This window comes from Miniopterus natalensis, chromosome 1 (genome assembly GCF_054644295.1).
Source record: "Miniopterus natalensis isolate mMinNat1 chromosome 1, mMinNat1.hap1, whole genome shotgun sequence".
In the NCBI taxonomy this organism is placed as follows: domain Eukaryota; kingdom Metazoa; phylum Chordata; class Mammalia; order Chiroptera; family Miniopteridae; genus Miniopterus; species Miniopterus natalensis.
In genome coordinates, this window is record NC_142081.1 from 74,654,330 (window position 1) to 74,680,889 (window position 26,560).

Consider the following 26,560-nt stretch of genomic DNA (forward strand, 5'->3'; position numbering starts at 1 on the left):
GTTCTCTGTTCTGTATCACTGATCTATATGCCTGTCATTGTGCCAGTACCAGGCTATTTTGATTACAGTGACTTTGTAGAATAACTTTGTAGAATATCAAGTTATTCTGCAAGTTATCTGGTATTGTAATCCCTCCAACTTTGTTCTTCTTTCTCAAGATTGCTGCAGCTATTCAGGGTCTTATTTGGTTCCATATACATTTTTGGAGTATTTGTTCTAGATTTATGAAATATGCCATTGGTATTTTAATAGGGCCTGCATTGAATCTATAGATTACTTTGGGTATTACGAACATTTTAATGATGTTAATTCTTCCAGTCCATGAACACGGTATATTCTTCCACTTGTTTATATCTCTTCTATCTCTTTTTTCCTGTAGTTTTCCGAGTACAGGTCTTTTACCTCCTTGGTTAAGTTTATTCCTAAGTATCTTAATTTTTTTGTTGCAGTGGTAAATGGGATTTTTTTTTTTAGTTTCTCTTTCTGAGAGATCCTTATTGGTGTATAAAAATGGCATCAATTTCTGGGTGTTTTTTGTATCCTGCTACATTGCCTAATTCATTTATTAAATCTAGTAGTTTTTTGGTGGAGTCCTTGGGGTTTTCTAATTACAATATTATGTCATTTACAAATAATGAGTTTTACTACCTCCTTTCCAATTTGGATACCTTTTACATTTTGTTCTTATCTGATTGCTGTGGACTTCCAATACTATGTTGAATAAGAGTGGTGAAAGCAGAAAACCTTGTCTTTTTCCTATTCTTAGGGGGAATGCTTTAGTTTTTGCCCATTGAGTATGATGTTGGCTGTAGGTATATCATATATGGCCTTTATTATGTTGAGGTATGATCCCTCTATTCCTACTTTGCTGAGAGTTTTTTATCAAAAATGGGTGTTGGATTTTGTCGAGTGCCTTTTCTGCATCTATTGATATAATCATGTGATTTTTGTCTTTCAGTTTGTTTATGTGATGTATCACATTAATTGATTTGTGAATATTGTATCAGTCTTGTATCCCTGGAAGAAATCCCACTTGGACATGGTGTATGATCTTTTCAATATATTGCTAGATCCAATTTGCTAATATTTTGTTGAGGATTTTAGCATCTATGTTCATCAAGGATATTGGCCTGTAATTCTCTTTCTTTGTAGTGTCTTTATCTGGTTTTGGGATTAGGCTAATGCTGGCCTCGTAAAAAGAGCTTGGAAGTGTTCCTTCCTGTTGGATTTTTTGCAGTAGTTTGAGGAGGATAGATGTTAGTTCTTTGAATGTTTGGTAAAACTCATCTTTGAAGCCGTGTGGACCAGGGCTTTTGTTTGTTGGGAGGTTTTTTATCACTGCTTCCATCTCATCAGTTGTTATTGGCCTATTCAGGTTTTCTGATTCTTCCTGATTCAGTTTTGGAAGATTGTATTTCCCTAGGAATTGTCCATTTCATCCGTTTTGTCCAGGTTGTCCAGCTTGTTGACATACAGTTGTTCATAGTACTTTTTTACAATCCTTTATATTTCTGTGATGTAAGTTGTCACTTCATCTGTTTCTTTTCAGATTTTATTTATTTGGCTTCCTCTCTCTTTGTTTCTTGATGAGTCTGGCTAAAGGTTCATCAATCTTGTTTATGTTTTCAAAGAGCTCTTGGATTCATTCATCTTTTGTATTATTTTTTTTAAACTCTATGTCATTTATGTCCACTCTGATCTTTATTATTTCCTTCCTTCTACTTACTCTGGGCTTTTCTTGTTGTTCTCTTTCTAATTCTATTAGTTGTAGTGTTAGATAGTTTATTAGAGCTTTTGCTTGTTTCTTGAGGTAGGCCTGTAGTGCTATAAAATTCCTTCTCAGAACTGCTTTTGCTGTGTCTGATAGATTTGGGGTTGTGTGTTTATTTTCATTTGTTTCTAGGAAATTTTTTATTTCTCCCTTGATTTCTTTGGTAACTCATTCATTGTTTAATATCATGCCATTTAGCGTCTATGTGTTTAATGTTTTTGAGTGTTCTTAATTGTTTCAAAGATGCATCTTTACAGTTAGTTTGTTCAAATAGGGTTCCAAACAATATCCATTTTTGATATATCCATTGCATTTGTTGATATTTACCTTTTAAGTTTCTCAGTTTACAACAATTCTACTCTTCCCACTCCTTTTCTGTTGCCATTTTTGGGGTAAAGAAGTTGGATTGTTTTTAAAAAGTTTTCTACATTCTGCATTTGGTTGGTTGTATTCTTCTGGGTACAATTTGACATGTTCTTTTATCCAGAGTATTTCCTGTAAACTGATAATAGATCTAGAGGCTTGATTAGATTTGGCTCAATTCTTTGCTAAAATAAAAGTTACTTTTATTTTACTTCACTTTTTTTCTCATGAGAATATTATATCTTAGCTCCACATTGGTAGATGTCACCCATATTATCCAGATGTCATTTTGTCAACATTAGCTCTGTATGGCCAGGTCTGCTTTAACTTATGAAATGAAAATAAAACTGCTGAAGACTTGCACGTTCATATGTGGTGATTTGGGGCACCACTATCCAGTCTTCTAAGTCAGGAAAGTGTGAATATCAGTGAAGACAGATTCTACCATGTTAAAACTAATCCTGTTGTCTTTTATTTGTATAAATGTTCTGTTTCTTTAACATGGTTGAGTACAGCACGGAATGTTCTAATTTCCCAGTTTTCAAGACTGAAGTTACTTTTCCTTATTTGCCTGGCTATTATGCAAACAATGGAAAAGTTTTTTGTCATTATCATGTTATTTCTCAAAACTCTTAACATCTTTTATATCTTTATTATTTGTGTTTTCTTTAAGTATTTCATCAAAACTTTAGTAATAATATGCTGTCCTATTTTTTAGAGCAGTAATTTTGCTAATAAGTTTCTTTTATTTTGAATGTGCTGTGTCATCACCATGGAAATAGTACTTCACTAGAAATTATAGTTAATAAAACTTAATTATTTTTAAATGTTTCTCTTCTTCAGTATCTTGTTTTGTTAATTTTTAAAATCAGAGGGTTCTTCTCAGAGGTAGCTGTTAATGTCCATTTATTGTTCTTTCTATATGGGTGGTTTGTTGTGCAAAGTGAGGTTAAGTAAGATATGTAGATGGGGAAGTAAGATTAATTAAATAAGGTTACTGATTATGTTTATCCTGTGATAATATGAGGAGTCTGTAGGAAAGACATAATATTAATACGTTGAAATATAACACTATACTCTTGTTATTTATGCCACTGTGACATTTAGATATCTACATTTTGCTCTCAGTTTTTTGGATGGGGGTTTTGTCATAAGGAAAATGGCAAGGAAATAATTTATTCTAAAGGATTTATTTAAGAAAGTTACAGGGTATGATCTAAGGCTCTATATTCAGTACTGATGACCTTGTTTCAACAAGAGGAGATTAAATTGTATTCAGTACATTGAATTTGCTAAGACCTAGAAGTTAAATCATTGATTAAAACTTATATCTGAGAACTAAGATGATTGTATTAAACCATCCATTTAATTTCTTCTTGCTTGTTATTCACTTATGCACTTACTGATAGTCATGTTGTATGTCTGGCTCACTATTCAGAGTAGAGTGAATCATAAAATACTGCTGCTACCTGAAGGAGCCCACAGGTCAAATGCAAGAAGTAAGGGGAGAGGATAGAAAAAATATTTTTATTTTGTTTTTTTGTATGTTTGTTTTTTAAGAAAGGGCAAAAAACAAAATCAGGCCTCACAGGAGTAAAATTAATTCTAGGCAGAAAATTTTAACACCTACTTTCCTGATTAACTCTTAGAATTTATGTGAAAAGGGAGTACGTTATTATAGCTTCTGTTGTAATTTTTTAAAGGTATAATCCATCATCAGGTAACAGATCAAAGTGTTCAGACTCTCTATGAGTTTAAAAATCATATTTAAGATTGTTTGTATTGGCAACAACTAAGCATCAAGAGGTCTGGTCAAATAAATAGATGGAGCTTAATGTTGGACTACTATGTTGGCATGATAAAAATGAAGTAGATTACATATACAGATAGAGAAAGAGGTCTAAAATACATTATTAAATGAGAAAAGTAAGGCAAAAATAAGCATAATATAATCCCATTGTTTAAAGTAAAATTAAAAGGATATGTCTATGCTGGCATATGAAAAATACTTTTCTGGTATACACAAAGACCTTAACATGGTTTTTATACATATTTGAAATTTTAATCCTATACAACTACTACTTTAATATAAACAAACAATTAAATGTACATTTTTGTGTAACAAGACATTGGAAAGAGATCTTCTAAATTTCAGATCCTGTATTTTGTCCTTGAAAATATTAGAAAAGGCAGCAAGAATCTATTATTTTTCTTGTAGGAAATGTTATGGTTCTTAAATTCAGAAAACTATTATTTAATAGAGAATCACTTTTTCTTAGGATTTTCACTTAAACAGAGTTAATTTGGAAGAATCTTCAGGGTTGGAAAATTCTCCAGCTGGTGCTCGACCAAAGAGAAAAAGCAAGAAGTCTTATGACTTAACTCCAGTTGACAAATTTTGGCAGAAACATAAAGGAAGGTAAGTAAGAAAAACATCATCAAGTAAAAGATTTGCCCCTTAAAAAGAAATGAAGATATCATGTGACTTAATTTATTTTATAAAACAAAAAATCCAAAAGGCCATCGTGGTTCATCTACACAATGAATAGGAGCTACATATAATTAAATAGTCCTTAGATAGGTGTCTTTGTTGCCTGATTTCTTCCGGATGCCTAGGTTGGTTTTTGTTAGTTGTTTTGTAGGAGCTGCTTCCCTGTTCAAGGTCACACCATGTGATCTTGTAGATTGTACAGATAGTCTTTCTAAATTTTGTTGCTATCCCTGCTCACCTTCAACAAGACCATTTCTGCCTTTCATTAAAATGGGTTTTTGTGTTAGGGAAATCATTTAGGTCTGATTTTTTTTGGTCCCATTTGCCTTCATACAAACCAGGTTTTATATATCTGTGGAAAGAATGCCTAAGCCTGAAAACCAGATTTATTTAATGTACATTAGAAATAACAGGTGAAAAATTGTAATAGTTTGCCATGTGATTTATTGTAGGCAGATACACAGATCCTAAGATGTTGCTCTGTCCCCTGGAAGTTTAGACTACATCATGGGCTCACTAACTGTTACAAAAGTTAGCAAGTGGTCATTATGGCTAGAGAAATAATTCTAAACAAACAAACAAAAAGTATTCCTCTGAGAGAAAAGAACATTGCTCATCAACAGTTAAGAAATAAGATATTATTTTTATTTTGAATATTTCCAGTGTTACTGATGCGCTTGATATGGCTGTTCTTTTTGGCCTCATTTATGTTGAAAGAGAAATAGGTATAAAGGTTCAACATGTTGGTTTTTTTCATATGTTTTGTATTTTATTTATAAGTGTTTAACACTGGAAATCATATTGTTATAGCAAAGAATTTTATTTTCTCTACCAAGAAAGCCACTATCTTCCTCTTTCTGGCAAATTTGAGAACTATTATGATTTACTTTATTCTAAATAATTTTCTCTTCAGAGTGTACATTTCCTTCCTGAGTGGTGAAGTATAAGAAATTACATTTCCATTATTTATAGAAGATGTAGGATATTTTAAAGTTAATTTTAAAGTTTATATTCCCTAATAGAAAAAAAAAGAGTAAGAAAAAAAATCTCTTCACTCAAATGTGGAAATTCTAAATATTTTCTTTAGACCATGTGTTCAGGAACAATCTAAACAGTCAAGAGAATAGTAAGAACTTTAAATTTTTGTTTGTAAGTAGGAATAGCCCTAACTAACTCTCACTCTGAATATTGTACTAAATAGTAATGTGGGCACAAAGAACACTGAGAGACAGCATGGAGTTAAACAGATGACTTAAATCTCTCATGAGTTTCAGTTTCCTCATCAGTAAAGTGTAGGGATGATAATTCTACCTGTTGCTCTATTTCAGAAGGTTGTTATGTAGATTAAGTGAGATAATATAAAGTAACTTGCCCAGAGTTATTGAGCCTTCGTTGGTAAAACCAAGGATAAAACCTAGTTCTGGCAGATCCAGAGTCTCTCATCTTAACTGTTAATAGTGTATACTTCACAAAGACTGTGGTCAGGATTAAATGAGAAAATAGAGACAAAGTATTAGCGGAGTGTTTGCATACAGTAAGCACTCAGTAATTGCAGATCAATTGTTACTGAAGTCTATGGAGATTATTGCTAAATTTCACTCACCTGGAAGAAGGTACCAGGTGTTCTAGGGGTGGGGAACATCTAGCCCGTAGGCCATATACGGCCCTCAAAGTCATTTGGTCTGGCTTTGCCAAGGCCTCACCAAAGAGAAGCAGTTCCAGCCATCACATTAGGGGTGAGTTAAATGTTTGACCAAATACAGCAGGCTAATTTTTAAGTTGATCATTTTGTATGGCCTGCAAGTGATGTTATAAATAAATATCCATGTGGCCCTTGGCAGAAAAACAGTTCCCCACCCTAGTTAGGCCAATAAAAACTGGCCTGTGTTCTGTTTTTACCAGTGGTGTTCTAGGATACTAAGCTTACAGAATTAAAAGATTTTTTTTTTCTCAATTACTGGCATGTAATACTTTTTAAATACCTCCTTTGTAGTTGCATGGACCTTTTGACACTATGAGTTAATTTGGGATGTAACATTTAATTGATGTTTGATATACCATGACTTCTCTTTGTTTTTCAGTCACTTAGGTATTTTACTTTTCTCTCTGCATATAGAGAAAATATGATATGGTTAATGAAGAGAATAGAAATATAATTTTAATTTATTTAGATGTACAAATATTATGATATGCATTTTAAAGAAATAGTATTTGTAATATACTGGAACAGTGTAGGGTGGTTAGGGGCACCAACCTCTCCCCAGCCCCCACCCCCCACCCCACCCCCACAGTGATAAATCTGCATATAACTTTTTTTTTCAATTACAGTTCGCATTCAACATTATTTTATATTCGTTTCAGGCATGCAGCATAGCAGTTAGACAATCATATACTTTACAAAGTGATCCCCTGGTATTTTAGGTACCCACCTGGCACCATATGTAGTTTTTACAATATTGTTGACTATATTCCCTATGCTTTTCTTAACCCTTGTGACTACCAATTAGCACTTCTTAATCCCTTCACCTTTTTTACTCATCCCCCAATCCCCCTTCCCTCTGGCATCCCTCAGTCTATTCTCTATATCTATAAATCTGTTTCTATTTTGTTTCTTCATTTATTTTGTTCTTTAGATTCCACATGTAAGTGAAATCGTATGCTATTTGTCTTTCTCTGTCTGACATATTTCACTTAGTATAATACCCTCTAGATCCATCCACGCTGTAACAAATGGCAAGATTTCCTTCTGTTTTATGGCCGAGTAATATTCCATTGCATGTATGTACCACAGTTTTGTTTTTTTATTCACTCACGTATTGATGGGTACTTATAGATTGCTTACATATTTTGGCTATTGTAAATAATGCTGTAGTGGACATAGGGTACATATATTCTTTCAAATTAGTTTTTTAGATTTCTTCAGATATATTCCCAGAAGTGGAATCACTGGGTCATAAGGCAATTCCTTTTTAATTTTTTGAGGAACCTCCACACTCTTCTCCATTGTGACTGCACCAATCTATAGTCCCAGCAGTGGTGCAGGAGGGTCCCCTTTCTCCACATTCTCACCCACACTTGTTTGTTGATTTGTTGATGGCAGCCTTTCTGGCAGGTGTGAGGTGATACCTCATTGTGGTTTCAATTTGCTTTTCTCTGATGATTAGTGATGTTGAGTATCTTTTCATATGTCTATTGGCCAGTTGTATGTTCTCTTCGAAGAAGTGTCTATTCATGTCCTCTGCCCACTTTTTAATTGAATTGTTTGGTTTTTTGGAGTTGTCTTGAGTTCTCTATAAATTTTGGATATTAACCCCTTTTGTGCAATCCTGTTTCAGTCCATTCCCAGAAGTTGCGGAATCAGTTCAGCAAGAACTAGAATCTTACAGAGCACAGGAAGATGAGGTTAAACGACTTAAAAGCATTATGGTAAGATTCTGTTTACTGTTTTAGAATTATAGGGAAGCAGAAGAACATCTGGAAGGAGAAAGAAGTTAACTTTTTTTCCTCTCCTAAAAATTCAAGGTCATTCATTGCTGTAATAAAAAATAAATAAATAATACATTTTAAAACCTCAGCTTATGTAAAAGATATTTTTCAAAATGAAATCTAAATACTGAGGAGTAGAGCAAACGTTTTTTAAAGAATAATGTGAATTTATGATTGAAAAAATATATAATGCAGCTTTATTGTAGAAATATATGTTTCAGTGTTACTCATTCTACTGTACTTTGATCTACCTTTAGATTTTAGCTCTATTATTTATTACTCTCTGACCTGTGAAAAGTTCCTGGGCCAATTTCTTTAATTGAAAATACCAGCTGATCCTTTTTGTAATCATCAACCATTTATTAGGCTGTTGGTGGCTAGTACTTTTCTGTAACTATCAAAATCATCTATATGCTTGCTTCTTTAAGGAAAAGAATTGTTATTCTGAGTGACCTAAATCTTACTATTTATTAATGATCTTAGAAATACATTGATTTTTATGATTGGGCTCAGGATGTGTGATTAGTGACTGGGACTTTTTTTCTTCCCAGGGACTAGAAGGGGAAGATGAAGGAGCCATAAGTATGCTTTCTGACAATACTGCTAAGCTAACATCAGCTGTTAGGTAAGTAAGGAATACATCCTCTTTGAAGTCTTTCTGTCAATGAGATTTATTATGTAGTAAAAATTTTGTTAATATTTTTAATAATAGGAAATAATAGGTAATAGCATATACCTTTAAGTTTAAAGAACTAAATTGTGTTTTTAACATGTTCAAGGTGATTTAAATTCCCTCTTTTATATAGCAGATTATTTGCTCCTTTTACTAGTTGGAGAATTGTATAATGTGGATAATTTTACCAAGAAGCTAATGTTGATAAAGTACTGCAAGTTGTTATAAAATTTATCTTTGCTACTATTACTTTATTAACTAAAGGTTAAGCAGTTTCTTTTGGATACTTTAAATGCCATCAAGGAGAGAGGAATCTTGTTTTAGAAGTATAGATACAATCCTATTTCCATTAATCTGATCTTATTCTAAACGTCCAAATTTTGGAACCAGAAAGTGAATGGTGGAATAATGATATTTGGGAAGCAGATTATTTTAAACTAAGAAGCACTTCACCTGTATTAAAGTAGTAAATATAATGTATGTGTTCAAGCCTAGAGATTAAATTCAGTTGATACTTTAATTTGTCATTTTGTTACTGTTTTACTTTTCTAAGTTTCCTCAGAGGAAACACCCAGGTATGGGTTTTATTAAGGTCTCTTTCATTTTCTTTGAAAATGTAATGGTTAATTTTCAATTTTTTGATACTTGTAGTTCTTTGCCAGAACTCCTTGAAAAAAAAAGACTTATTGATCTTCACACAAATGTTGCCACTGCTGTTTTAGAACATATAAAGGTAAGTTTAACTTTTATTCCCCACCACAGTGTAATTTCTGTTTATGTAGGGTTTTATACTTTGTAAGATGCCTTCATATTCATTATCTCTTTAAGCTCTCACAGTAACATTATGAGGCAGCATTATTACCTTCAATTATTTTTTTCTGCAAATGAGAAAACTTAATCTAGAGAGATTAATGATTTGCCCAAGGTCACACATTCATTCAGTAAACAGAAGTTAGAATCTAACGTTTTTATTATGTCGCACTACCTTAATACTGTCTCTACATATACTATCCTGTTAATAGTAGAGCTGTATCTCACTACCAGTAATACAGATTTAGACATGTTTTATTGTAGTACTGTCAAAAATAGCCATTAACATCATTTCATTGTGTAGCTTGGTTCTGAACTTTTTAGTTTTAGATGAGTCTGTTAGCATTGCAGCTTCTATCTCCTATTGTACTGTGATTTTGAGACAAATATATTGGATCCTAAATACATTGTTGCAGTTTTTTTTCTTTACTTCATTCATGATTACCCAATATTAGCTTGATTTAATTAGTTCTTCAGCATTGTACAGGTATTCTCTGGACATGGAACTGAATTCCAGTGACAGCTTGACCATGTGCTAGGATGGGACCCCTAATTCTCATTTAATAAGCATTTGAAAAGCAATGTAAAAAAAGCTGTATATATGCCTGCTGCCTGTCAAAGATGTCGATAATATCTTGGATTTGCGGAAAAGGGACTTAAATGTTTTCCTTTTTTAATGACTTAAAAAGTCAGGATTAGAAAGGAGCTAATATAGATAGATAATGAGCATTGTGCAGCATGGAATTTAAACCTGCAAATTCCTATTAAGCTGACAGCCTAATTTTTTCTTTGTTCCACATCTTGATATTGATAATTGCTGTTTTCTTATACCTGCAGGAATAGAAATGTAATTGTTCAGTCTAAATGATTCTGCTGATATTTTTCCTTTTCTGTGAAGCATCAGTGTAAAGTGGGAAAAGACTGCCCAGATCTGTTTACCTGAGATCTTTAGGAGATTTTAGGAAAGTTCATAGCATGAGCCAAGATAGGCCTTTTGTGTGGAAAAGCCAGTGAAAGCAACTTGAGTGGAGCAGGGTCTCAGGTTATCACCAGGGTTAGGAGGAACAGTGTTAGCCAGGCAGATGAAAACTCAACCTGCTGGCTCTGTGGGAAGAGGGCTCAGCAACAGAACAGTGGCCTCTGCCAGGACTTCTATCTGGGAGAAAGCTGCCCTCCAGGCCTGGCCCCCACGCCGGACAATTCAGTTCCTCCCCCGATGTTTGGTGCCTTTTGAGCTGCTGCCCCTGGAAGTCAGCGTGAGTGAATTCCAGTAAGTCTGTGTGTGAGTCCTTCAAGAAGAATGTCTGGGACTCCAGCAGCCCTCAGTCTTCCTCAGCCTCAGTCCCCTCTGGTTTTTAAAGCCAGAAGTTGTAGGGACTTCTCTTCCTGGCACTGGAACCCTGGGCTAGGGGGTTGAGGGTGCCTGGCGAGGGACTGGGACACCTCGCTCCTCAGAGGGGACCTCTGCAACTGAAATATCCGTCTGATTTTTAACCGCCACCCATGGGTGTGGGACCAGCCTATTCTGCATCTCCACCCCTCCTACCAGTCTTGATATGGCTTTTTCTTTATATTCTTAGTTATAGGACTTTGGTTCAGCTAGATTTCATGAAGTTCTCAATGATGGTTATTCCATAGTTTAGTTGTAATTCTGATGTGGGAATATGCCTGTACTGTGTTTACTTACTCTGCCATCTTGACTGGAAGCCCTGTAATTCTTTTAAACCTTTCCTTTAGCAGTTCTTTAATTTCTCATACAAGTATGACTTTCCCTACTTGGTGGTTGTTGGGGAATGGCTGCTGGGACTACTAAAATATTTTCTGGACAAATTTTGAATTTATTTTTTTATTGTTATCCAACCTATATAGTCAAATTGAATTAAGTACCCTTTAGCATCTGACATCTAAGAAAAGGAAAAGATACTTATGTGTAAATCATAGTATATGAGAGAGAAATGGCATTATGTGCTCTTTCACCTAATGCTCCCATTTGAGAGGAAAAGCTGTAACATCAGAGTGCTCCATCCTCTTATAGCCAGCAAAGAGCAAACTGTTAATAAGCTGTTGTTGGATTGAGTATTCATTGGTGCTGAATCCTCATTTTTGTTTCGCTGCTGCTTGTGGAGAAAGTTAAGAGGTACTGAATTAGATCTAAAGACATCATCTGATCAAGCAAACATGTATAGCCTTAGGTCTGCATTCTGAGCAAGGCTTAGCCCTTGCTAGCAGTGCTAATTTTTAACCACAACCCCTCCTCCAGGGAGCTAATTTTTAGAAATTCTCTTAACTGATCTTCACTAGTCAACACACCAAATTAACTGATGCTTTTTATTCCCTCTGTAAAACATAGTGGCAACTGGCAACATTATTGACATGCTGACAACTGACAGCTAACAAGCTGAATTTTTTGCTTACCAAAAATAGCTATTTGTATTTAATTCCAATCTACTTATATCATTTTATGAAGAGGGAAAGAGGATTGTTTATATAAAACTTAAGTTTATGTCTTAGAAAGCCTCATTGAAGTGGTGATTTAATTGTTTAAATTAGTAGTGGGTAAAAAAAACCTATAAAAGATTGGAAAATTTCAAAAGTACTAAAATTGCTTTGCACATGTCTATAAATTTTTTTGTTCCACTTCAAAGAAACTGAAACTGGAAATCATAGATGATCCCTTATAGGTGTGCTTTACACAAGAAAGAAAAAAAATGTCAGTCAGTGAACCTCTGTACTCAAAAGGTCTTGGACCCACATCAAGATTGACAAATAATTGTACATTTTAAGTCTTAAGTTAAAAGGCAATGTTTAAAATGTATATATGCAACACAGATCTTTTTAATCATTCTTTACATTATCTGACTTTGATTAACTGCTCACCACTCTCCTGATCACAGTAGGGAAGGGATTTTACTATACTAGAAATTAGAGCAGTTCTCTGGCTGGATTTTCACCGATCTGTTTAAAATTATCTCTTATCCCATATACATGCCAACTGAATGTTCTTATGACCTTGTTATCTTTTCTTCAAGGTGGGGGAAAATATCTTCTGTAGCAGGAAGTCCTCATGGACAAGCTATCACTATCTTCTAACTCTTCTCATCCCAAATAAGGTTAATCATTATTGGAATTTGAATAAGTTTTTCTTTAAGTATGACCGAAGATAGCTCTTAAATTAGTAGAATACCCTTTGTTTCTCACACACTGAATTTCTGGAGACTACTTCCACATCTCCAAAAAAGGGTGAAATTACCTTTCTCTGACTCTTTGCTCTCACTTCTCTGCCATCTGCTTTTGTGAAGATGAAGTACTGTCATTTAGCAAGACCTAGTTGAATAAATTCATAAAGGCTAATTTAAAGAAATAAAGACTTCTCAAAACCTAATAATAAGAAATAAACAATTCAATGTAAAAAATGGCCAAAATATTTGAACAGATTTGACTTTAAAAAAAATATAGATAGCAAATGAGTTTCCACATCAATAGCCATTAAAAAAAATGCAAATTAAAATCACCTGAGATACCACTACACATCTATTAAATTGTCTAAAATTAAAAAGATTGATCATGTCAACCTTTGGCAAGGATACAGGGAAACTAAAACTCTCATAAATTGCTGATAGAAATGTAAAATGGTACATCCACTTTGGAGAATATTTTCTCAATTTCTTAAAATGTTAAACACAAATCTATCATATACTCCAGCTATTTTACTCCCAGGCATTCACCCAAGATAAATGAAAGCATATGTTCATTGTAAACAAATGTTGATAGCATTGTCTCTGTAATACCCCAAATTTGGAAACAGCCCAAATATCATCAACAGGTAAATTAGATAAACAAATTTGGTATATCTATACATGGAATACTATTCAACAATGAAAAGGAAAGTGCTGTTGATGCATGCAACAATATGGATGAATCTCAAAATAGAGTGAAAGAAGTCACATTTTAAAAAAAAGAGTACAGTAAACCCTCGATTTTGTGGACCTTGATTTAACAGACCGGATTTAACGGACAATATTTTCCTGTCTGTATGTCATATGTGAAAATTAACACCCTGCTAATTTTAAAATGCTTTTAACCAAGATTTGCTTACTAATTCACTGTTATTTTGAACAGATTTTAGCAGGTAGGCCATATTTTGGGAAAAACACCATAGTAATTTCACCAACATAAATAAATATTACTTATCTACAACCATAGTCTATGTATTTAAATCCAAGAGCCACCGCTGGTAAACAATGTTCAGCGAATGATTAGCACATGATCACACCATATCACTGGCAGTAATTAGTTCTGTTGTCAGATGGAGTGACTTTCTGTAGCAGTTTTAACACCTGTAGCCAATGTTCCTACGTGCTATAAGCCATGCCCCAGCTGTGCTTATTTGTGTACTCTCCGTGATTGTTGAATGTATGCATTAACTAGACCTGTTCAGTATAAATTTAAAATTACAGTAATACATACAGAAAAATTTTTTGTGAAAATAAGCTTTTTATACATACTTAGTTTTCATTATACAAACGTGCCAACATAAGTAAAAAACAAGTTAACTAATTTGTCAATATTTTAACATACGCATTCAGAAAACCTGCTTTATTACATAACGGACTTTCAGCTTTAACAGACACTCCCTTGCCCAAATTAGCCTGTTATATTGAGGTTTTACTGTACCTAAGACTTGACTTTGAGTGGTAAACACATAATGCAGAATACAGGTGATGTAATACAGAATTGCACACCTGAAATTTATATAATCATATTAACCAATGTCACCCAAAAATTTAATTTAAAAAAAAAGAGTACATAATCTGTGATTGAATTTACATAAATTTGCAAAAATGAAGCTAATCTATAGTAACAGAAAGGTCAGTGCTTGCGTAGGGACAGGAAGAGGATGTTGGAGAGTAAAAAGGGAGGCATTACAACAAGGAAATTTCTGGGTAATGAATGATATCTTCACTATCTAGATTGTATTCATGATTTCATGGGTACATACATATGTTAAAATTTACTAAATTCTGTGTATTGTATCTCAGTTACTCTTCAATAAAAGTGAAAAATTCAAACAGCTTAATTTTTAAATTAAGCTTAGTGGTTAGCTATTTTAAATCTTTTATTTTACAGATTAAAAACATATGTTTGTTTAAGTCATTGAGAAAACCAAAGATTAATTTTGGTAATGAGAATTTTTAGGTTTAAAGTGACCTAGAATAGCAAAAAAACAGAATATAGTATATAATTTGGGAATAGGTAAGCCTGGAAGATTTTTATAGATTTTGTTTCCTTAGAGGAATATGCAGTAGGATAAATGTAGAGAGTAGAAGCAAATTGAAATGAAGAGTAAAAATGTTTAAAATAAAAGGAGAAGACAGATGCAGTCCTTATTTCTTAAATAAATTTTTCACAGTTTATTTACTTATACCTTGGTTTTTTCTACGGAGTATGAGGTAGCTTACAATGACAGCACATAGAATAGCTGAGTAGAAAACAATGAATGAGAATCAGGGATATGTAAATTAAAGTAGAAAGTCAAAGTCAAACATAGGCCTTAAAATTTCCTCTGTTCTTTGGTCTCAATTTTCCAGAGTCCTTCATGAACGTCCCATGGAACTTAAGACTTTCGAGCTAGAAGGAGCCTAGGGACAGAGTATTAAGTAGATTCTACAAATTAGTGAGGTTGCTTCCTTGGTCAAGTAAGGTTAGAAATAAAACTTACTGTATTCTCCTCTTGGAGATTCACAATGCAATGTAATATATAAAAGAGTCTGTAAGTCATGTATTTACAAAACTTATTTAACCAGTATTCATCAAACTATTTTGACTTTGGAATATTTTTAGGGAATACTTCTTATAACCAACTCTGAAAAGCAGCATTCTGCAGAATATATTTTGTGTAATATCTTATTTAATAAATGGAGGAATTCCTCTTTTGGAGGAATTCCTTCAAACGAGGAATACCTCCAAAAGAGGTTAAATGTTTTCTAGTTAGTGGCAGGGTTGGAACTGAAATTTGGCACTTTGTATTTTGTCTTGCTATCTTTTTGCCCTGCCACTTATCATCGTTACTCAGTGAGGCAAAGAATGTCTCGTTTGAAGAAATGCCTTAAACAATTTCACATCCTTTTACCTGACTCCTGATAGTACCATTGTTGCTTTCTTTCCCTATTGATTATCTACAGTGTACAGATAATCAATGGATTATCTGTGGATGATTCTTATTTTAATCTTAATGAAAATATTTACAGCCTGATTGTTATGTGAGTGCTAGAGTACCTTAAAAATAGCATCTATTTTAAGATGCTCTGTAAATAAGCTTGATTTTACTACAGTGCCTTAATGGTTTATACTTTACAAATATTTTATGATCAAACATAGCATCCTCAGATCATAATCCTTAGTGAAAAATATGAACACAGGGTGCATTTTTTTCTTTTAAAAGGAAAAACAAACTTTTTTGTGCACTTATGTGTCAGATAACTTAACGTAATAGATTATGTTCCCCCATTCTACAGAGGAATATGAATCTCAGAGGTAGTGAGTACTTGGCTTAAAGCCAGAGCCTGAAATTGAACTTTGGCTTTTTGACTTATAAGTCCTGTGCACTACCATGCTGTAGTTCCTTAAAACATTCACCAAAAATTCACTGGGCCCTGGCTCCGCTGATTGGACAGTCTCCCTTGCCCCTCGGTCAGGGGTCAGGGACGGGTAGCAGTTGCCAGTTGGATTTCCTCGTCAGGGCACATGCCCAGGTGGAGCGTGCGGGAGGCAGCTGATTGATGTTTCACTCTCATGATGTTTCTCTCTCCCTCTCCCTTCCTCTCTCTCTTTTAAAAAAATTTTTTTAAAAAATCACTTAAAAAAAACTTTTTTTAATTCAATAAAAGTAGAGCAACTGTAGAATCAGAAGTAATTTTAGCAAAAAAAAGACAGAAGTAGGGACTCCAATTGTTTTATTAAAATATTTGCCTAATGTGTGTATTCAATCATTGAAAAAATAGTCTGATCTTTTCAATTTTTTAAATTTATTTTTATTGTTGAATGTATTACAAATGTCCCCTTTCTACCCCCATTGATCCCCTCCTCCCTGCACCCCTCCCCCTAGACCTTCACCACACTATTGTCTGTGTCTGTGAGTTAGGAATATATGCATATAAGTTCTTAGATTAATCTCTCCCCACCCACTTCTGTTTTCCCTTTGAGATTCATCAGCCTGTTGCATGCTTCTGTGTCTCTGGATCTATTTTGTTCATCGGATTATTTTGTTCATTAGATTCCACATATGATTAAGATCATGAGATCCTTATATTTCTCTGACTGGCTTATTTCGCTTAGCATAATACTCTCCCGGTCCCACCATGCTATCTCATAGGATAAGGGATCCTTCTTTTTTACAACTGTGTAGTATTCCATGGTGTAAATGTCTGAGAAGATGCTTGATATGATTTCATTCCTCTTGAACTTGCAGAGACTGGTTTTGTGTCCTGACATGTGGTCTGTCTAAGAATGTCCCATGTACACTTGAGAATGCATATTCTGCAGCTTTGGGGTGAAATGTTCTGTAAATGTCAATTAAATCTATCTGCTCTAGTGTGTCATTTAGAGTCACTGTTTCCCTGTTGATTTTTTGTCTGGAAGATCTGTCCAGTAAAGTCAGTGGGATGTTAAAGTCTTCTACTATGACTGTATTGCTATTGATCTCTCCTTTAATGTCCTCCAGAAGTTTTTGTGTGTGTGTCGTCTTTTGTTCTGAGGTGGGTCTCTTGTAGACAGCATATGTTTGGGTCTAGTTTTCTTATACATTCAGTTGCCCTCTGTCTTTTGATTGGAGCATTTAATCCATTTACATTTAATGTTACTATTGATAGGTACTTATCTATTGCCATTTTATTTCCTTATGCCTATGTTTCTCATTCTATTTCAACTTCTTATTACAGCAGTCCCTTTAACATTTCTTGCAATGCTGGTTTGGTGGTGATAAAGTCTCTTAGTCTTTTTTTTTTTTTGCCTGGGATGCTCTTTATTTCACCATCTATTTTGAATGATAGCCTTGTTGGATAGAGTAGTCTTGGTTTCAGATCCTTGTTCTGCATTACCTTGAATACTTCATGCCATTCCCTTCTGCCTTATGGGAGCTCCTTTGTAGGTAACAGATTGCTTTTCTTCTGCTGCCTTTAAGATTCTCTCCTTGTCTTGAATTCTTGTCATTTTAATTATGATGTGTCTGGGCATGGGCCTCTTTGGGTTCTTTTTGCTTGGGACTCTGTGCCTCCTGAACTTGTGTGACTTTTTCCTTGACCAGGTTAGGGAAGTTTTCTGCCATTATTTCTTCAAACAGGTTCTCTCACCCTTGCTTACTTTTGACCTCTTCTGGCACTCCAATGATGCAAATATTGTTACATTTCATGTTGTCCCACAGCTCCCTTAGACTTCCTCCTGTTTTTTGATTGTTTTTTCTTTTAGATCTCTGATTGAGTGATTTTTTTCTACCCTGTCTTCTGATTCACTCATCTGATCCTCAGGTTCCCCTAATCTGCTGTTTATTCCTTCCAGTGTTTTTTTTCTTATTTCTACTATGTCATTCTTAATTTCCTTCATAGGTTCCATTCCTTTTCTCATGCTGTTGAGCATCCTTACAATCATTGTTCTGAACTCTAAATCTGATAGATTGCTTATCTCCATTTCATTTAGCTCTCCTTGTGGAGAATTATTTTGTTCTTTCCTTTGGGGTTTGGTTTTTTTGCCTCCCCATTTTGGCTGCTTGTTTGTATTTGTTTCTATGTAATAGGTAGATCTGCTGGGACTCCCAGTCTTTTGGATGGTCTCTGGGTGCAAGCCAATGTCATAGCTGTAAGTAAAGTGCCTTGCACATAATCGATGCTGAAAGATACTAGTTCTTTTATGCAGGTTAGAAAATTTCCAGTCTGCTCCCTCCTTCATGGGATTCCCCCCAGTAAGTGTATTGAAATGCCAAGTTACATTTGTTTGACTGCTTTATTGAGGTATAATTCATATACTATATAATCCACCTATTTAAAATGTACAGTTCAATGTCTTTTAGTATATTTACAGTTTTGCAACCACACCCATAGTGTAATTTTAGAGCATTTCATCACCTCTAAAAGGTACTCCCTACCCATTAGCTAAGTTGCTTTTGGATTTTGTTTTTATTGCTTATTAGAAGTTAAAGTGTGAGTTAGTGATACATCAAGAACAAAATGAATCTAATGTTTCATTGCTCATTTATGTAGGTGCATGCATTAGATTCTATTATGTCATTTAGCATACTTAATTTTATATATCGAATCACTAAAGACTTGATTGTTTATACTTTTCACTTCTAGAAGTTTATTAATCTACTTTCATGACCTTTAAAGATGACTACTTCTCAGGCCCTGGCTCAATAGCTCAGTTAGTTAGAGCGTGGTCCTGATATACCACGGTTGCAGGTTCAATCCCAGTTAGGGCACATACAAGAATCAACCAGTGAATCCATACATAAGTAGTACAACAAATAGATGTTTCTCTCTTTCCCTCTCCCCCTTCCTCTCTCTCTCTAAAATAAAATAAATTTTAAAATCTTTAAAAAAAAGAAAAAGGTGACTGCTTATCTGTATATGTCCTGGTCTTAGCTTAGAAATTCAACAGTTGTTTTGTGAAGAACTTGTTATGAGCCATATGCTTCATTAGACTGTTAGGGTTAAATGATTGATTAGACACACTCTAGGGAGTTTACTCTTTTAGAAGAGTAGTATGTAAACAAAGGAGAACAATATAGTGTGACCATTGTTATTATGGAAGGTATGGAAAGTACTGTTGGTACATTTAAAGGAGTAATAAATCCCGCCGAGAAAGGAACTGGGGGAGGGGCAGGAAGGGGAAAGAACAGAGATTGAAGAAAGAGTTGCAAAGAAACTGGTCCTTGAAGAACGAGTAGAATTCATCAGGCAGGTGATGGAGGAGGAATATGTTCTTGAAAAGCTAAGAGAATAAGCCTAAGCCTAGATATACCGTGTTTAATGAAAAGTCAGTGAGTTATTTGATTTGACTACAGGGAACTGATACTAGTGTGTAATAGTTAAAAAGAAAAGGTTGGCTGGAGCAGATTGTGAGGGTCTGCAAGTCAGCTTGACACCTTATTTTATCACATTCCCCCTTCCATTTCTGGCTTCAGTCTACAGATAATAGACTTTCCCCAATTTAATATTCCCATTAACATAATTCCTACTACTATCATCCTAGTTCCTCAGGAGTTATCTTTGACTTTTTTCACTATTTGCTTTAAATATCCATTCTCATGTTAATTATTAAATGTCTGTCTCTTCCCTTCCATTTCCACAGCCACTACCATGGTCTCTTTCCTAGGATCTCTTTTCTATTCTTTCGTCCATTTTTAATATTATATTTTTCCATTCCTAGGACTTCACCTCATCTATTTTGGTATTCAAAATAGCTTTGTACAGTAGCTAAAGTAGCTCCTATATAAGGGAGTCTAAAAAAGATGAAGAGCCAAAGAGTTTATAAAAAGGAAAACTCTCGGAAAGTTTATTATACTCTTCTCAGGAGCTTATTAATAAGGATATTCTCCATGTACTGATGTAGGATATATTGTGTAAAAGCAAGGGACAGAAGAATATTGTATATTACCTTTTGTGTCAGTAAATGGAGGAATATTAGGATATAGACCCTATTTGCTTACATTTGCAAAAACCTGAAAAAACTATACAAGAAATAAATAACTATAGGAATAGGTGTAAATGGGGTGGAAGAGGACAAGGGTGAGGACAGATCTCAATGTATACCTTTTTATGTTGTTTGGAATTTTAAACTGAATATTTCATCTATTTAAAACTCTGGTCAGTGGGCCACTGTGGGGTAGTGGGATTGAGGGCTCTGGCTATTCTCCTTTTGCATCATATATGTAAAATCACTTCTTACTCTACCATTCAGATATTTCCAATCTGATTATGCCTTGGTATGATCCCTCTCACTGAAATGAATTCTATCCATGTCTCCAAATCACTTTCAAAATTCAACTCAAATTTTGTTACTTCCTCCTGCACAATTGGTTAACTATTTCATTCTGTCATCGTAGTTTAATATATTTATGTCCTAGATTTATATTTATATATTGGTTCTTTGTTGGTATCTGTAAATATTCTAATTTATTTCATAAATGGTTTCTTTTCCCCTTAGATCAGTGATTTTCAACGGGTGTGCCACAAGAATTTTTAAAACATGCAGTACCTGACTGTTTAGTCAGGGATACTGACCTCTTTTCGCTTAGACTGTCAAATAATAAAAGGACAACATCCAACACAACAATAGCCATCCAGTGTGAATGAATCAAAATTATACCTTTTTTTTTTTTTTTTTTGGCAGATTGGCAAAAAATATATTTTTTCGGTGTGCCGCATAATTTTAGTAATTAGTTTGTGTGCCATGAGATGAAAAAAGGTGAAAATCACTGTCTTAGATTGTTAATATCTTCAATAGAAAACATGTTTTTTTCTCTCTCTTGTATTATCTGACACATAATTTAATCAATACTTGGTAATAACTTTTATTTCCTTTTAGAGGATCCTAACATTAATTTCATTTGGATAATTTTAGTCAACAAATTTTAAATTTGGGAAAAGGTGTGATACTGAAAAGCTAAGCTTGACTACTTTTCTATTATCTAAAACTTTAAAGTATTAAGTGGGACTATTAATGAGGAAAAATGGTTTTATTTAAAAACCACTGAAAATAATTTAATTAGGATAACTTTCTGTTCAGTTAAGGTGAAAATATGTGGATTTGTTCACTAAAAAAGATAACCATAACATGACCACTAATTTGCGTGGAAGACAATATTATTTGTATGCTAGTTACTGATTCATACAGTAATTGAGATTTGTGTGGTTTTTATCTTTGCTAATATAAGTATGACAATTAAATTTAAATTTATAAGTTGAATATAGTAAACAAAGTAGTCTGTTGTTATTTACATAAAGTGTATGATCAGAAGTAAGAGACTTTAAATTCTGTTAAGAAATGAACATTTGCTTTTAAAATTGATCATAGAAAATAAAAACTTGTAAGCTGAGAAGCCTTTATTACTTGAGATATTCTAATCTAATATTTATTTTGAAACAGGCAAGAAAACTAGATGTATATTTTGAATATGAAGAAAAAATAATGAGCAAAACTACTCTGGATAAATCTCTTCTAGATATAATATCAGACCCTGATGGTATGTACCATAAATTTGAGGTTAATGTAAGTTTCACATCTGATGAATCCAGCATTTTCAATTTTAGTAAAATCTGAATAGAATTATTGTCTTTCTGACAATCTATGCTAATAATGAGATAATTAAATGAACTATTTTCTATTGAGAAGTTTGTAGCCTAGCAGTTCATAAAGTGAAAAGATGATTTGTATTTTATTTCATTGAGCTTTTCTTTGATGGTATTTAAGCACTTTTTATATTCATTTATTTAAAGTGCTACATCCAAAGCTCAGTTTCTGCTGGTTCCAGGAATATTTGAAAGTATAAAATTCAAAGCAGGTATTTCTAAGTGACACACTTTCTAATTATTTTGGTTTGACCCTAAAGAATTTTCTAAAAAGATATATCTAAAACTGAATTCCATTTTAAATATTTAGGGAATTCACTTTTAAAGAAACTCTTTAGTCAATATCTTTATATTTTATATTCATCTAAATATTTGTAACATTTTCTTAAAACAAGATACAAGTATTTGTATTTGGAAAATGTAATTATTGCATTCAATTATAATGATCATGGGATCTACATAGTGTTTTAACCTATAAAAATCTCTAAACTTTAGAGACTTATTGATCATTTCAGAATAGTTTTCAGTTCAAATCTCAGCTCTTTTCCAAAATGAGTAAAAAGGATATAAGCTCTATTCATGTTATATTTTGCACAAAAGCTATTCACCTAATGATGGTGGTTTTTGAGTTAGGGTTTTGGTATGAGCTTTAGACTTTATTTCAAAGTGAAAGTAATTTTTAAAAGTTCAAATTGTTCGTAATTAAAGGCTGTATTCATAAAGGCTGTATTCATAAATACTTAAGAGAAGCCATAAGTATTGCTCACACTTTTAAAAAGCTAGATTTGTAGTGAGAGAATAGCATTTTAAGTATTTGCACTTTACAATGAAAAAATGCAAAATATATATAAGTCCATTACTTCAGTTTTTTACAGTAACTTTTGAGTAAAGTTAAAGCAAAAGTGTGTTAATAAAAAGGCAAACAGAACCTTTTCCTTTCCCCTTCCTTTCTCAAACAATTTATTTTTAAAGACATCAAGTAAGGCCCAGCAGTGTAGGCATTTATATGAACATCTGGTGTCACTTTCTCCCAGAACAAGATGTTGCAACCCGAGCAGAATGAGGAGGGCATCTATGTGTAGGGTAATGAGAGGGTTGATAATCTAGCATAAGGTTGTTGAAGTCCAAGTGAAGTGAGCAGTGTCCACAGGTGGAAACAATCCAGCACAGGGTGTAAAAGCTTGAACAGATCACTGCACAGGAGCAACCTGTCTTCAGGCCAGATGGGGTGAGAAGTATGGCCATTGTAGGGAATCAGAGTCCAAGTAGAGTGAGAAAGCTTCCATGCAGGCAAGGGATGGCAGCAAAGATAAGATATTTGTTACATACAGGGGACTGGTTAAATAAGTAAATATATCAGATAATATAAAGGGAGCCAGGTTTCTCGTCAGAGAGGGAAGTTATAAATAGGAAAGGGAGAAAATTAGAATGACTCCTGTAATGTTGGATTGGAATTGGAAGTGAGAGTGTGAACTTAGTGTTTTCACTATATATTTGTCAGATAGGGAAATAAATATAGATGTGTGTGCGTGTGTGTCTGCCTACTTAGCAGGGCTAGAAGCAACACTACCCCAATAGTAAAGATTTTAGCTTATAAATACCATTTACGCTAAGACTCATTGAAGAAGTCGATGATTTCAGGGCTGAAGTAGGGAAAGAAAGTATATAATGAGCTAGAAATAAACTGTGACTTTAAAATAGAGCACAGTTGCAGTAGAAACGTGTGACAAGGATCCAGGCTGTAGCTACAGGCTCTAGAGTACTTGCCTTTGTAAAGGATACATTTTTACAATTTCCATTTGGCTCCCTTGTGATTCTTGTTCATTTTGGATTTCATTGTAGAGCATTGGATGCTCTACAGTCCTTACTATTATGACTCTTAAAAACCTTAGCAGACGTTTGGGGGCATTTATTAACACTGTAGCAACTATAAAATGTTTCTCCTTGAAGAGTGGGAACTGTTCCTTCTGTAAACAGAATGTGTGCCTTCTATGAGAAGAGGCTATGCTAGATGCTGAGGATAGTAAAGCAACAGCAGGACCCACAGGCCTCTAAAACTCTGAGGGAGGGGACCATTTTTCTCCTATCTTAGGAGCCATGGTTCCTAAGAGACTAGAGCAAGCCCCATTGCTCTTTTTTTCTCTTTTTCCTCTAGCTGCTTAGTCACCATTGCAGGAAATGCACAATGGAGCAGGGTAACTGAAGCCAAAGTTGTTTGGCTGAATCATCAAAAAGGGAGGGCCAGGTGAACTGGGAAGTACAAGGAAGATTGCAGAGAGGAAAGAGCTCAGGAAAGCAACCCCATCAAGTTGTTTATGAATTCCTGGGCTCACCTCTGAACTGCCTATATGGGAATCTGATCCTAAACAACATTCCAAAGACTAAGAGGTAAAGAGCTAGATCACCCCCCAGTTCCCATATTGTCTACTGGGCAGTGAGACAGATCCCAGTAGCACTGCAAAAGGTTTTGAAAATAGAATTAGTGACGGAACCACAACCCACAGTAAGGTGGTAGGAACTTTGGCTTGAACCAGCAGGCTAATTACCTACGAAAACAAAAATATCAGCTTTTCCTTGGATTTAAACAAGACCATAAATCTCAAAACCTAGTATTTTCAAAGTTTCCAAGATACTATATTTATTTGCAAACATGAAAATTTGGAGAAAGATCTCTATCACCATTCTCTTCATATATGGGGAGTAAGGGTAATTTGAGAATGGGTGTCTGGATTCTAACCAGATTTTTAAAAAATTGATGATTCATCAGTCATGTTTTGAAAAAAAATTCCTAGTTTTTATTCTGAAATAAAGTATAACAATTCTGATTTCTTGAGTATTAGGACACAGTTTGAAGTGAGAGTGCATATTGTTATTTGTTGAGTAGTGAAACTGAGTTACCTATGACTTTTATCACTTTGCACCCAAGTAAACCCAGTAGCAGAGGGGAGAATAAATTAGTTTCTCTGGACAGTTTTGGGCTTCGGATAACAGGAGTAGTAGCCCAAGACACCCACTGCAAGCAAGAAATTTCTTTAAAATCTTATGTTTTGTCTTAAAATTTCAGGCAAATATGTTATGCATAATACATCAGTGTTTAATATAAATGTATTATTTTCCCAAATTTTATATACGTGATATAATGCCTTCAGAAAGAGGGGACATGTATATTTAGTGACCCCCAACTTGAGTTTTATGACCTTTAGCTGAGTTATAAGATTTTAGCCAGCAGGATTTCATAACCTTATACCTAGGGTGACCATGCAACTGGTGCCCCAGGACAGTCCCATTTTTATGCCGTTTGTTCTTACATAATTATTAGTAACACCTCCTTTGCATCTCAATAGTATCCTGTTTTAGAATTGTATGATTACTGTACCTATATTTTTAGTTCTTTTTGAGTTTATATCTAAAAGGTAAATCTCAATCTCAGTATTATGCACAGTTTGGAAGACAGAATGGAGATATTTCCATATCCCATCTCTTTAATCCCAGAGCATTTAATCTTTGTCCATATCTGTTTTTTATCTGGTTGTAATTATACTGTTTATAACCTTAAATCAGCTGAATCAAGAACCATATTTTATTGAGTCACATTTAGATATGCCTTGAATTTTTATATACTTATAAGTATTGACTAAATACTTAACCAGAATTATGAAGGGTTTTTAAAATTCTGTTTTCCCCTATGTAGCAGGAACTCCAGAAGATAAAATGAGGCTGTTTCTTATCTATTATATAAGCACACAGCAGGCACCTTCTGAGGTATGTCCTCTGTATTCATTTATTGGACAAAAGGAGAAATAACTTATTTGTTTCAAAAATAGAAGTAAAAATCACTATGGCCAAATATATTGTCACCAAGAGAACTATCCTCTCATTAAATATCTGACTACTTTAAGTTGTTGGAATATGAACTGAATTCAAGTAGCCAAAATTCTTATTTCTGGAAAATAGCTATTCTAAACTAAGTTAATCAAGTTTGCTATGCTTTTTGAAAGGTTGGTCTTATCATTTCTCATTATGTGAAAAATTTGGTACTGTTTTAAGATTGTTTTAAAGCTAATGTCCATTATAGAAGAGAAGTGACTTGAAGAAAAATATCCCATGTTCCAAAAAGTTCTGTAAAGACTGTAATTTAATAAGATTGAACTTCAGATTTATGTTATACAATTCATCTAAAAATAAAGTTGAGATACTTTGTATTGAAATAAAATAACTACTTTTATATAAGAAAAAATTCCTAAGAATGATTGGAAAATGTCAAATGTTCTTGCTAGAAGATTTAGCAGGTGATAGCCAAGCACAACCAATTTCACGCTCCCCTGTAGATTTTTCTGAAAATGTAAACTTCCACGAGAGGAACGGGACACATAACTACGCACATTTATATCTATGATTTGCAAATTGACATTTCGTCACAGCAGCCGGCTTCACAGATGTACTATATAGATTGTATACAGAACCGAGACTGAGTCTGTACACATCAGAACAATTGCTATGGTCTCAATTTTGAGAAGTTTTTCTGTGCTATTTGCACTAAACACGTTTATTTATGACTGGTAAATCCTATCCTATTTAAGTTCCACTGCTGTTCCTCTCCTATCAGTTAAACACTTAGGCATGCA

General features: G+C 34.0%; 1 protein-coding gene across 3 annotated transcripts in view; it reads left to right on the forward strand.

Annotated features, from left to right (window-relative positions):
• SCFD1 (sec1 family domain containing 1) overlaps positions 1–26,560 on the forward strand; it is a 105,659-nt gene that overhangs the window by 40,621 nt on the left and 38,478 nt on the right. For all 3 annotated transcript variants that reach the window (XM_016209510.2, XM_087823268.1, XM_016209511.2), the window contains 6 exons: positions 4,414–4,553; positions 7,961–8,051; positions 8,663–8,736; positions 9,436–9,517; positions 21,733–21,829; positions 25,627–25,697. In XM_016209510.2, coding sequence (XP_016064996.1) covers positions 4,414–4,553; positions 7,961–8,051; positions 8,663–8,736; positions 9,436–9,517; positions 21,733–21,829; positions 25,627–25,697 — 555 coding nt within the window. The remainder of the gene's footprint in view (positions 1–4,413; positions 4,554–7,960; positions 8,052–8,662; positions 8,737–9,435; positions 9,518–21,732; positions 21,830–25,626; positions 25,698–26,560) is intronic.